Genomic DNA, 14,792 nt, shown 5'->3' on the forward strand with positions numbered 1-14,792 from the left:
CGTACTCCTGTGTCTATTTGAAATTCTATGCTCAATTCTCCCATAAATTTTACTTTGGATTTGGTCTCCGTGAGTTTTTATTTTTTATTCCCCTGATATTTTGGTGAAATAAGTTGATACTGCCCTTAGCCTATCCCAATTTGCTGTGCATGAAGTTTCATTTCTTCTATTTTTCTTGGTTGTTGTCTGTCTGGAATTTGGCTTTAACCAAAAAAAAAAAAAATGGTTATAAATTACGTGCATAGTCAGATAGAACCAATACGGATAAAATGAATGTAAATTAAAAAGTGTGGAAATAGGTAAATTCTGTATACATTAGGTTGTAAAAGCATCTGCTTGTGAGCTAATATTGGGTAACGTATATGGTAGTGGCTTACATCTCCTTAGCAAGCGCACCAAGATAATTCCTAGTGAAACATTATAAATAGTTTACTATGGAACAATTTATCCTCGTCTTAACTAGAGGACTGAATTATGGGGCTGAGCAGCTAATGTCCACTTAAAAAGAATATTGCTGTTACAGAAATAAGCAGTCATACTTATACAGCATGAGGTAGGCCGTAGAGAATCATGCAGTGAAGTATTTGTGTAGCACAAATACTTAAAAATATATTCTTTACACATATTTAAATTACTTACTTTTTTTATGAGTCAACCAACAGAAGTTATCAAGTGCAGTGGGTACATGAGGACAACGCCAGAGCAAAATATAAGTACTTTCGGAAAAGAAGAAAATTTAAAATGACAGATAGGAGTCTATACATCAATGGTTTGATTTGGTTTAACCTATGTTGTTGTTGTTGTGGTCTTCAGTCCTGAGACTGGTTTGATGCAGCTCTCCATGCTATTCTATCCTGTGCAAGCTTCTTCATCTCCCAGTACCTACTGCTACCTACATCCTTCTGAATCTGCTTAGTGTATTGATCTCTTGGTCTCCCTCTACGATTTTTACCCTCCACGCTGCCCTCCAATACTAAATTTGTGATCCCTTGATGCCTCAAAACATGTCCTACCAACCGATCCCTTCTTCTAGTCAAGTTGTCCCACAAACTTCTCTTCTCCCCAATTCTATTCAATACCTCCTCATTAGTTACGTGATCTACCCACCTTATCTTCAGCATTCTTCTGTAGCACCACATTTCGAAAGCTTCTATTCTCTTCTTGTCCAAACTGGTTATCGTCCATGTTTCACATCCATACATGGCTACACTCCATACAAATACTTTCAGAAACGACTTCCTGACACTTAAATCTATACTCGATGTTAACAAATTTCTCTTCTTCAGAAACGATTTCCTTGCCATTGCCAGTCTACATTTTATATCCTCTCTACTTCGACCATCATCAGTTATTTTGCTCCCTAAATAGCAAAACTCCTTTACTACTTTAAGTACCTCATTTCCTAATCTAATCCCCTCAGCATCACCCGATTTAATTTGACTACATTCCATTATCCTCGTTTTGCTTTTGTTGATGTTCATCTTATATCCTCCTTTCAAGACACTGTCCATTCCGTTCAACTGCTCTTCCAAGTCTTTTGCTGTCTCTTGACAGAATTACAATGTCATCGGCGAACCTCAAAGTTTTTACTTCTTCTCCATGAATTTTAATACCTACTCCGAATTTTTCTTTTGTTTCCTTTACTGCTTGCTCAATATACAGATTGAATAACATCGGGGAGAGGCTACAACCCTGTCTCACTCCTTTCCCAACCACTGCTTCCCTTTCATGACCATCGACTCTTATAACTGCCATCTGGTTTCTGTACAAATTGTAAATAGCCTTTCGCTCCCTGCATTTTACCCCTGCCACCTTCAGAATTTGAAAGAGAGTATTCCAGTTAACGTTGTCAAAAGCTTTCTCTAAGTCTACAAATGCTAGAAACGTAGGTTTGCCTTTTCTTAATCTTTCTTCTAAGATAAGTCGTAAGGTTGGTATTGCCTCACGTGTTCCAACATTTCTACGGAATCCAAACTGATCTTCCCCGAGGTCCGCTTCTACCAGTTTTTCCATTCGTCTGTAAAGAATTCGCGTTAGTATTTTGCAGCTGTGACTTATTAAACTGATAGTTCGGTAATTTTCACATCTATCAACACCTGCTTTCTTTGGGATTGGAATTATTATATTCTTCTTGAAGTCTGTGGGTATTTCGCCTGTTTCATACATCTTGCTCACCAGATGGTACAGTTTTGTCAGGACTGGCTCTCCCAAGGCCATCAGTAGTTCTAATGGAATGTTGTCTACTCCCGGGGCCTTGTTTCGACTCAGGTCTTTCAGTGCTCTGTCAAACTCTTCACGCAGTATCTTATCTCCCATTTCATCTTCATCTACATCTTCTTCCATTTCCATAATATTGTCCTCAAGTACATCGCCCTTGTATAAACCCTCTATATACTCCTTCCATTTTTCTGCCTTCCCTTCTTTGCTTAGAACTGGGTTGCCATCTGAGCTCTTGATATTCATACAAGTGGTTCTCTTCTCTCCAAAGGTCTCTTTAATTTTCCTGTATGCAGTATCTATCTTACCCCTAGTGAGACAAGCCTCTACATCCTTACATTTGTCCTCTAGCCATGCCTGCTTAGCCATTTTGCACTTCCTGTCGATCTCATTTTTGAGACGTTTGTATACATTTTTGCCTGCTTCATTTATTGCATTTTTATATTTTCTCCTTTCATCAATTAAATTCAATATTTCTTCTGTTACCCAAGGATTTCTATTAGCCCTCGTCTTTTTACCTACTTGATCCTCTGCTGCCTTCACTACTTCATCCCTCAGAGCTACCCATTCTTCTTCTACTGTATTTGTTTCCCCCATTCCTGTCAATTGTTCCCTTGTGCTCTCCCTGAATCTCTGTACAACCTCTGGTTCTTTCAGTTTATCCAGGTCCCATCTCCTTATATTCCCACCTTTTTGCATTTTCTTCAGTTTCAATCTGCAGTTCATAACCAATAGATTGTGGTCAGAATCCACATCTGCACCTGGAAATGTCTTACAATTTAAAACTTGGTTCCTAAATCTCTGTCTTACCATTATATAATCTGTCTGATACCTTTTAGTATCTCCAGGATTCTTCCAGGTATACAGCCTTCTTTTATGATTCTTGAACCAAGTGTTAGCTATGATTAAGTTTAACCTACTACCAAACTATTTAAGAACTGGTAAGAGAATTTATTTTAACAGTAAACTGAAATCTTTTCTAACAGAAAAATGTTTATATTCATTCAATGAATTCGAAGACACTGCTTGTGATAGGAACCAGTAGCATATCAACCTTAAAGTAATAAGTGTATAAAATGGATATAAGGTGCAACTATTGTATTGTAGTATGTAACATATTTTGTAAATTTAATTTTTCTCATATTATTATGCCTGACGTTTGTGAAAGCCATCTTTGTGCTGGCTCCATGCAAAGAAAATGTAAATAAATAGATAAATAAACAAACTTGTTACTGTTACTGTGTACAGTTCCCTGGAGGGTAACTGAAGAACTTACATGGAAACTCTTGATGCCTTACTGTACTGCTTTTAGATAGAAAGATGGAGTTATTTATTGGTGGTGATATTAATGTATATCATATAAAGTAATTAGACGTGAAAAGTGATCTCGAGATGATGCTATTAGCCACTTAATATCAGTCATAAACATCCCTGCTCAAAAAACTGTGATGTTCAAACTAATCTTTGAGCTGATGGCAGCTTTGTCTTTTAGCTTTTAAAATAAAGATAACTCCTCAGATCTCAGTCACTACTGAGCACTTTCACTCATGGCATTTTACAAAATTTTTGAAAAGGTGATGTACACAAGGATTGTCAGCCTTCTGTGTTGTAATGAGATACAAGGGAAATCCCAAAAGTAAGGTCTCCTATATTTTTAGATTTACAAATGACTGTTTACTTCTATGATAGTTACTTTGTTTTAAAGGATGAAGAAAGTTTCATTTTTTCCACATTATTGCCATTTCAATCAATATCTTGTCCTAGATGCGGTGGTAGTTTAACAATGCCCATATAATACCTGCTCACCACCATGTCCTTTTGGAAGCATTGAACCTCTCCTTTCACCTCATTGTCAGAGCAAAGCTGCTGTCCAGAAAAATTGTCCTTCAACTTAAGTAGCAGGTGATAGTCATTTGGTGCCAAGTCTGGATTGTATGTTGGTGAATGGTGATGTTCCAAACAAAGTTCTCAGGAGATCGTCAGTGTGATGGGCAGTGTATGGACAGCCATTGTTGTTGAGATTGCTTACAATCTTGCTCAGCATTCCTCTTCGCTGTTTCTGAATTTCCCTTCTGAGTTTGTTTTTCACAGTACCTGCTGTTAGCACTTATTATTGTCCCAGCAGGCAGGTAGACCAACAGTACCTCCTTCTGTTGCCAAAACACAGTTGCCATGACTTTTTTTGAATTTTTGCAGCTTTGGTGTAGAGGAGTGCCACCACTTGCGGACTGTTGTTTTGTCTCAGGTGCAAATTGCAATGGTCAGGTTTCATCACCAGTGACAATTGAGTCCAAGAATTTGTCCTCTTCCTCCGTATAGTGGCGAAGAAATTTGCAGGAAGAATCAACTTGTGCCTGTTTGTGGTCTTCTGTCAACACACATGGTGCCCATCTTGCACAGAACTTCTGATATTGCTAGATTTCCATTAAAATCCAGTATATGGGGGCTTCAGGAAACCTCAGGAACCAAAATGCAGAAAGCATCCAAACTGAACCCTTGATCTTTACACCTGGTTTCCTCAGTCTTTATGACCGTCTCATCGGAAATTGGTGACCTTCCACTCATTTCGTCATTGTGAATTTCAGTATGACTGGCTGTAAACTTTCTACACCACTTGCAAAATTTTTGGCATCCATCCATGCTGTCCATACAATTCTGTCAGTTAGTGATCAATTTCAACCAGTTGGTGGCCTTCCACTCCTTTCTTCATTGTGAGTTTCTGTATGACTGTCTGTAAACTCTCTACACCACTTGCAAAATTTTTGGCATCCATCTATGCTGTCCATACAATTCTGTCAGTTAGTGATCAATTTCAACCAATTTAATGACTTTTGTGCTCAAAAATTTAATAAGCACAAATTTTACACTTTGCCGTAGCATTCAATGGCAGCTCCATTTTGCATGGCTGCCAAGCATGTGAGTGTAGCTTGCACATTCCTAACTCGGATTGAAGGAGGCGCCATGGTGTGACCAAGGATTGTATTAATAGTTTCACTACATCCCCAGAGATAGGACCCTCTTTTTTTCTGAGGCACTAAGTACACCATCACTGAACACATAGTTACATATATAAATATATTGACACTAGAAAGAAAAAAAAAAAAAGAGTTGCAATTCCATCTAGTGAATTTAACTTTGGCATAGAAATCAGTGAAGTGTGCGACTATAAAATGCTTTGGCATTCTACCCATGGTGATAAAATGTCAGACAGCAGAAGTATTTTCCAGTGTAAATTAAAACTGTTTCTCTGTAATAACTCCTTCTACACTGTAGACAAATTCTTGAACAGAAGTAGGTAGTACAAAGCTGTAAACAGCCAGGATAAAGCGATACAAATATTATTTTTTATTGTGTGTGCAATTGTCCATTTAACACATTCCAAATCATGATGCTTTTTGTGAAAACTGTATATAGAATGTGAACCAGCTAACTAATTGCCTTGTTTTACACTCTTTCGTTTGCAAAAAATCTTTTATCACTATACTTACTAGTGTTGAGTAAATGCTGTTTTGGCACGTGCACAATGTAGTTGACAGCAGAAACTTTACATTGGTGATAGGAATCTGGAATAAATGACCATCTTACTAAAGACACTATTGTGTCATCACAGGTGGCAATATAAATGCTAATTTGAAAAAAAGAAACCTGTGCTCCATAAGCTCCTTGGTTTCTTCTACAGGACAGGAAAAGAGGAAAAAATTAAAATCCGGTATCAAGGGGGAGGGGGGGGGGGAGGGGGATGGAGGGGAGGAATGGGACGAGCAGGTCACTCTGATCACAAGTTACATCCATGTTTACTTATTTTGTTATTATTCTATACATTTTAACTATCATATTTTAAGTGTCACTGGAAAATTGGTGACTGGTCTACTATATTCGGTCTCTCGATATTTTTGACAAATTTCTCTTCTACTTTGTCTTCTTTTGGGTTTATTCTAACCTGGAGTCTGAATCACCTTCAACTATGTCTTTACCTACAGTAAGAGTCTCCCCCCCCCCCTTCTCTCTCTCTCTCTCTCTCTCTCTCTCTCTCTCTCTCTCCCTCGCCCTCTCTCCCCTTCCCTCCCTCTCTCCCTCTCTCTCTTCTCTTTTTTCTCTTCCTGTTAAAGGAACTTATAATTCCAAAAAATAGTAGTTAAATTTCCTTTAAAGTATTTGGATGGGGTTTACAGGGAGCAGGGAGCCACACCTCCTGTAGGTACACTACTGACCAGCACACCAATCTCTTTGTTAACTTAATACTCTTCTGAATAGAATTTTCATTTTTATACAACTAGTCATCAGTTGAGGCTGATTGTATTAAGTGATGATTACTTTTCTATTCATACTTCCAAGGGAATTTTCATATTGGGAGGTATCCATCAGTTCACAAATTACACTTATGTCATAATTGTTCTGATTGTATAAACTATAACAGCTCATTTTTGTCTGTGAAGATTGTTGTATGGAGTGTTTCTAATAGTCATTTTATCCATTAAAAGTAGCTTATTCAACACGACGACTCATATTGTGTCACCAGAGACCATATTTAATTCGTAGCCAGAAGTACTCTTTGACATGATCAATCAGTTGGTCACTTATTCATGTTGCTCAGCATCTAACTTACTCTGACACTCCACATTCCTTTCTACTTTTGTGTTGCCATTACTGCTACACATTTTGTAGCTAACACTTATAAAATTTGCCTTTTCAATGAGGCAGTGGATCATCATACACAAAAAAAGCCATTGATGCAGAATAAAATCAGCAGCTCCCATAGGCTAGAGTCAGCTGTCAGCTGATCATTCTCACTTGATCACTCAAGTTTCTTTAAATATTATGCTACTTTGTAACACACAGTTTACCAAAGGTATGCTACCATACACAAAATTTTGCATGTCGTCATAAAATAAAAATTGGTTTTCATAGTGCTTTATGTCTTAGCAGTCATTTAAAACTATAGTTAATAATTCAGACAATATTTTATAAATGGTAACTACAATTTGTTACAGATGTAGGACTGTTCGATGTCCTTGTCACATCATCTCTGCACTTCAGGACTGTAGGTATTTTGTTGTGAGGAAAACTATGGCTCTTCTCATTTGTTTGTCCACTGATTGCAACAGGAGTAATGTGATGATCTTTCATCACATTAGTCTTCACTACAAAACCAACACCATAAATGGGGCATTGGCTTTCTGATTTCCATTTGTCAAAGATGAAGTAACATGTATCACCCACAATGATCTTTCCTTAGTCCAGCAATCTGATTTCTCTCAGTACAGTGACCTTAATGTTAAAATGTCATAGGTCGTGAAATGTGATAGCTACTCTTATTTGTGGTCCGTTGTTGCTATCCACGAGGACCAATAGTGTTCGTAAATTACCTGCTCCATTTTTCATGCTGATTAAAATATTGTGTTTGACAGAAGAGCAGGATCATTATCTGGATGCAACTGCTGAACTGGATGTAAATGTGATTACTGATTACACATTTCCATGTAAGATGGGCACTGGTAGTTTAAATAAGCGTGTCCAAACGCAAGTGCACAAGTTGAACCCTGTGTGGTGGTGATCTATGGGGAGACGACTATAGCATGTGTGCTGCCAATTTGTAAGTCCAGGTTACAGACTCAAAATTTCACCAAAAATCTGCTTCCATCACCCTTTTAGAAACAATGCTGGACTTTCATGAGAGATGTGGAATAACAGGATGATAGAGAGAAATAACAGTAGAAGAAAATTAGAAGATGTGCAGTACATCCCATGTTACATGAGACAGATAGCATCAAATTTCAAAACAATGACAGGCTATCATGGTCTTGGACACAGTTTAGTTATGCATTTGTAGCCAGTCCCTGTAGCAAGATCTAATCTGCTGGTCCAACCAGCAGGAGGTGAAGCAGATCTTCTGTATGCTGAGCTGTTGACTGTTTCATTCTTTGCTTCACTTGAGGCTTGTCCCTTTATTTGGCTATATCGTACTTTTCCTGTCTTGTATATCTATAGAACAGTTCTCGTTAGCCATTAGAACTTGTTGTGTTAGGGTTAACACCTCCCCATCACAATAGCTGAGGCATTGTAATATCCTTACTAATAAAGACAGTATACGCCTCGAATGAATTCGTGGTCATTATGACTTTTTTTCTTTAACAAATAGTGTCATATAGGTAATTTAATGGACTTTCATTTATTATGATGTTTCATGTACAGTTGTCAGTATGTCTTGTAATTTAGTTTGAAGTTACTTAAGAATGAGAAGAGTTATTTTTATGTTAGTAGTTAACATGAGTAAACATTCACCCATCAGAACTTACACATTGTAAAACAGAGTTCAGAATCAGTTGCTATTAAAACCTTAGCCCAGGTACAGGGTGTCGACTTAGCTCAACCATTTACAAAAGTATAAATGCTTGCCAAGAGCAAGGAGGAATACATTGTTTTTATTTTTCAATGCATATACATGTAAAATGACAGAGATCTTTCAAAACTAAGAAAACTAAGAGTTAAATTATAAGACATGGTCTTAAATAGGTATGATTTCACAGTCATAAACTTAGCATTTCAGATGACAATAGTAAGTATATACACAGTGTAAATAAATATAATAGCAAGTACTCAATTATATCTGCTTCCCAATCACGTAACTGTCTTCTCTGTAACATGGTTTTGTAATTATAAAAATTGTTCTTTATATTTAATTATGCACACTCAGTTCATAAAATCTGTACTGTTAGCACAGAAACTAGATGAAACAATTCACTAAATGTGTTAAAAAGCTCTACATGTGCACCGACCACCCAATTTCGTGTGCAGTCTACACACATTCTGACTGAATTTACTCAGTGATTACTACGCCTGCTTGTTCCTATTACTGGTTGCAATTTGTTTATGGTAGTAAGTTCATTGAGGTTATGTTTGATGAAATGCCGCTCTGTTTTACAGTGAAACAAAAACTTTGATTTGCTTTGTTCTGTTTAGAAAGGGGGGGGGGGGGGGGAAGGCTGAGAGAGAGCTGTAGGCAGAAAAGTGGCTAATGCAAAGAAGAAATTAATCTGCACCCTATTACTTAAGGAGCTGGGAACTGATGACTTTTGTAATTATCTAAGAATGGATGAAGTATCAGTTTTGGAGCTGCTGAACATCACCAAAACATTCATAACGAAAAAGAATACAATTATGGGAGGTGCTGTAAGCTTTGAGGAGAGGCTACATTACAGGCTACAGCCACTAGCAGAAGTTATGAGGACCTCAAATTCTAAATCTACATCAATGTCTACATCATACTTCACAAGCCACCTAATGGCGTGTGGCAGAGGATACTCCAGGTACCACTAACTGATCTGCCCTAGCCTGTTCCGTTTGCAAATGATTAGTGGGAAGAATGATTCGTTCATTGCACATGTATCCCCGCAGTTATTATCTAAAATGATTCATGAAGCCTGCAGTGTGATTTGTAGTTGCCTGATGAAATGCATATAGTAAAACAAAAGATGTTCATGTAAACTTTATTAATTTATTTATGGATGTAGCATAAACAATGTCCCCTGTAAGTTTAAGAAACTCATTTCGAATTTCAATAAGAAAGACTACAAATGGTGGTGGTACACATCACCTGATAAACACAGCAACATGTACGTAAGAAATGAAGCATTTAGTGATTGTTAGAACTACAAAGAAATGTCCTACACTTTGCCATTCGTAGCAGAAGGCATGGATATAGGCTGGATTTTTTCAACACTTCGAACAGTGAAGCAAGTATATTTTATGAGTAAAAGTCAATTGACTGTCTATACATTGATTTCACATTTTTATTTCTGATACGTATAGGAAATGAAAGCTAAGATCTAAATGTCTGCATTTAGGTTTTTAGACTTCATCTCTGATAAGTATCAAAAATAAAACCCAAAAACCAAAATATGGAATGTCGTCAGACTTTTATTCATAAAATATATCTTTTACTCTCTCTCTATGTGCCACATGAAACCATTATGGATTTGTTAAAAAATGGATCAAGTACTTCACTTCTTGCATCTCTGTTGCCTAAACTATCCCACAGACGTCATCAGGCTTTAAATTTCTCTGGAAAGTGTGTATTTGTTTGCCATGGACTCTGTTATGTATGTTAGAACAGCACTTACACTGCATGCAGTGGCAGAATATAAGCTTTTGTCAGGAGCGGAGAGGGGGGGGGGGGGGGGGGGGCAGGCTGGCAGACACAATATCACTATACTTGGTGGAGTTTATTGAGTGAAGTAGTGGTGGGGGTTGGATGAAGTGGGGGGGGGGGGGGAGGCAGCTGTCTTGTGGCCATACCATTCAACGAGAAAAGTTGATCAGTCAGTTGGCAAAAGTGCCTACTCAGTCGTTTGGTGCATGTGTATGGCCCTTTATTAATCAAGTTGTTTTATTTTTGTGTTTTGTGTTTTCCTGTGGCACTCTTTGCGTGATGCAGAGCTTCTTTCATCCATTGCCCACAGAGAAGAAGTGCAGAGAGAACAAGACATCTGTCATTCTTGTGCTATTAAAGTGCCATTCTGCTAAATACTGGAGTACATGGAAATCTCACAGTGAACATACTGTGTTGCCTTTGAGTGGTATTATATTACTGTTGAGAAGAAATACCAGATTCCACTGAGATAATTATGTGGCCATGGTTAAAATTAACAATCTGAGGCAGTTTAAATAATAATTCTGAGATAGATGTTGTCCGTCCATTCATGCAAATGGAAATAAATAACCTCATAACATCTTTACCAATAAGACATTATTCTGTGATAAATAGTCATTCACCCCATTGAGAAAACCTGACAGTGTGCGATGTTTATGATGTGACTGTTTCACTGAGCTAGCTTTTAACTTACACTGTTAAATATTCTGACACTGGAACAGCCTTTGGTGTACTGGAGATGTAACAAAGATATGAATGTGGATAAGGATTTAGGTGTAAATGCCATTGCCGAAAAGAAACATCTTGACTCTTGAGCACATAGATGCAAAGCTGAATAAAATGATGCGGATCCAAATCTTGGGGTCAGTACAATAATTGGAACTCAAATATGAGTCATTAAAAAGACTTCATTATTGGCTGTTGCATTACATTATTTGCTGGTCTAAGAACAGTGGTGATTACAATACACAGAATAAACATTAGTGGTTACAGTAAATGTATACACAGCTCATTTTTATGGCAATAAATGCTTTCAGGCAGTGTTAATCACACTCTTACTTGAGGACTTACATGAAATTAAAGGAACATAGAGTTTCATTTTTTGTATATTTACAGATGTGTGATTATGGGCGGTTCAAAAACCTTGTCATTCCACCCACTTCTGTGGTGCTGACTACTCGACAACACAAGCTGAGCCGAAAACTTTGCTTGCAATCTGTTACTAAACCTGAGTGGAATGACTGGACACCTCTGATTGTTCTAGGCAAGTTTTCAGAAGATACTGTCTTAATTTTGCATTACCTGTTGCTAAGAAATTCAGCAAATAGTCATTAAAAAATATAAGTCACAGTGCCTTGACTTTAATGTGCACTTATTGCAGTACTCTCTTGCTTCCTTAGTCTAGTTCTTGTACTGAAAATGTCTACAATTCAGTGAAAAACATAATAGTGTGTAGCCTGCATGATCAGACAAGAAAGGAAAAAAAGTTGTGCATTTTTAGATCTTAGCTCATTACTGGAAGAGAGCAAAGTGGTGAGAGAGGGAGCTGAAAGAAAAATGAGGTAAGAGCACCTTTGAGGCAATAGTGAAAATTAGCCTGCAAGCTTTTACAGTAAAAAATCTGAATGTAAGATATATCATAAGCATTATTTTTCTGTCTGCTAAGTTATTATTGAGCAATATTTTCCATGAAAAGGAAAATTGTCAGTTCATGCTTCTTCTTCTCTATCTCTTTCTCTCCCCCATGGCTTTGCATTCTTTAGGTTATTTGCAATATGGTTGGAAGAGGGGGAGGGGGAAAGGAAAATATATATTTCCTTTCAGGTGTTTTTCATTTCTTATTTGGTGTTCCAAGCAAGCTGCTGAGTTGATTTATAAGAATGACTATGTCATCACTTGTATCATTGAACAAAATGATTGCATGACACATATATGTTATTTCTTGAGAATTAATTATTTCTTGAGAAAATTTTCTGCTCGAATCTGGACAAGTTGGCTACCCATTGCCCGACCATTGAAGCCCAAACTGAACATGTTTTGACTCTAATAGATCGCCACCTTCAATCTGTCATGCAGAGCTTCCCGTCCTATATGAAAAGTACAACAACTTTCTGAAGTTCCTCAAATCCATTTTTATCCCTCTTCTATCAGAAATCATCCCACAACACATCTTACTTTCCTCTGAACTTAGCCCTGTTAATTGCCACACTTCAGTCTTTCACATAACTCCTTTGCTTTTGAAGACCAGATGTACAGATATATGGTAATCAGCTTGGTCTCATCCAATTTCAGCCTTTCCATGGACCTCATGGAAGAGGCATTCTTAAAATGTAAAAACTATGCTTCCTGACTTAGTGCAAACTTATTTGTAACACCTCTGTGGCTGGCCTTTGTAGTCCTGGATGTAGGCTTGATTACAAGCTTCAATCTATATCAAACCAAACAACAAGCTACAGTATATCTGTTTCTGGCAGCTCCTTTCAAAGAAAATGTATCCATGGTAAACTAATTTCCCCTGCAACAAATACTTTAACACCTATAACAGTATCCTCCCCCTGGCTTTCTTCTTGCACAGCACTGGTACACAAACAAATTTCATGCTGAGTCTCTTCTGTTCTCCTGTTACCTGTAAGCAGCAAAGTTACTATTTCCAAACAACTCATAGATACCTTCCTTGTTACTGACTACCATCCATGCCATTAATAAATCAATAAATAGACAGAAAGGTTATTTACAACTTGTACAGATATCGGGCTGCCATTATAAGAGTTGTAGGGCATGGAAGGGAAGCCATAGTTGAGAAGGGAGTGAGATAAAGAATTTTAAAATACCCTTAATGTTGTTCATACATTGAGCAAGCTTTGAAGAATACAAATGAGACATTTGGAAATGGAATTAAAGTCAGGAAAAAGAAATAAAAACTTTTTGGTTTATTAGTGACATAATTGTCAGAAATGGCCAAGGACTTGGAACAGTAGTTTATGGAATGGCTAGTGTGTTGAAAAGAGATTACAAGAAGAACATCAATAAAAGTAAAACAAGAGTAATGGAATGTAGTCGAAGTAAATTAGGCAGTGCTGAGGGAATTAGACTATGAAATGAGATGCTGAAAGAAGTAGATGAATTTTGCCACTTGGACAGCAGTATAATTGATGAAGGCCAAAGTATAATATATGAGGGTGGTTTGAAAATTTCTCGGAATGGAACAGAAAAAAAAGTACTTACATCACTGAAACGTTTTTTATATTTTCAATGTAGTCTCCTTGTAGATTAATGTACTTGGTCCAATGATGTTCCAGTGCCTTGGTCCCATCTCGAAAATGAGTTTCCTACAGACCTCCAAAATACTTGTCAACTCCGGCTATCAGTTCTTTGTTTGAAGTGAATCTTCACCCACCAAGAAAAATTTTTAGTTTTGGTCGAAGATTGAAGTCTGACGGAGCCATATCAGATGAATAAGGCGGGTGTGACAACAATTCGTACCTTAATCCATGTAATTTTGCCATGGTGATGGCACGTGTGTGGGGGCGCACATTGTCTTGATGGAAGATGACCTTCTTCCTTGCTAAACCTGGCCTTTTTTCGTGTATCTTTTGTTGCAATTTGTCCAGGAGGGTAGCCTAGTATTCTCCAGTAATTGTTTGCCCAGTAGGGAGATAATCTACAAACAGAATCCCCTTCACATCCCAGAATACTGAACGCCATGACCTTTCCCACCAAAGGAATTGTCTTTGCTTTCTGTGCTGGTGGAGAATCAGCATGTTTCTACTGCTTTGACTGTTGTTTTGTCTCTGGGGTATAGTAGTGCACACAAGTTTCATCTTTGGTCACAAACTGGCGCAAAAAAATATTGTTCCTTTCTCCTAAAATGGGCCAAACATTGTTCTGATATGTCCATTCTCATGTGTTTTTGATCCTGTGTCAAGAGTCAGGGCACTCATCTTGCAGATATTTTTTTCATTTCTAATTCTTCAGTTAAAATGTGATATATCCTTTCAGGTGACATCTGGCAAGCATGAGCAATTTCACACACTTTTAATCAGTGATCCTCCATGACCATTTTGTGCACTTTTTTAATGATTTCAGGAGTAGTGACACATCTTGGCTGACCACTGCATGGATCATCATCTAAGCTCTCCTGACCAAATTTAAATTCATTTGTCCACTTGGCAACAGTTAATATGAAGGAGCGGAGTCCCTCAGTGTATTCTGGAAATTGGCATGAATGTACTTTGCTTTCATACCTTTCTTTACAAAGTACTTAAGCACTGGTCAAATCTCAATTTTTTTCCATCTTTACAAATCACTATGCGGGAACAACAACAGAGCCATGCCACCACCACAGCTCTCTCCCAAGAGCACAGATGTGACACGTGTTTACAAGCAACAGTCCATTGAATATCACGTGAACAACTCTTTGTGCTAG

At 37.6% G+C, this 14,792-nt stretch overlaps 1 protein-coding gene across 6 annotated transcripts in view; it reads left to right on the top strand.

The window, feature by feature from the left end:
- Positions 1-14,792, top strand: part of LOC126236284 (diacylglycerol kinase epsilon) — a 200,266-nt gene that overhangs the window by 68,670 nt on the left and 116,804 nt on the right. For all 6 annotated transcript variants that reach the window (XM_049945468.1, XM_049945465.1, XM_049945469.1 and 3 more), the window contains exon 7: positions 11,483-11,630. In XM_049945468.1, the coding sequence (XP_049801425.1) occupies positions 11,483-11,630 (148 nt within the window). The remainder of the gene's footprint in view (positions 1-11,482; positions 11,631-14,792) is intronic.

The sequence above is a fragment of the Schistocerca nitens genome, chromosome 2 (assembly GCF_023898315.1).
Source record: "Schistocerca nitens isolate TAMUIC-IGC-003100 chromosome 2, iqSchNite1.1, whole genome shotgun sequence".
Classification (NCBI taxonomy): Eukaryota; Metazoa; Arthropoda; class Insecta; order Orthoptera; family Acrididae; genus Schistocerca; species Schistocerca nitens.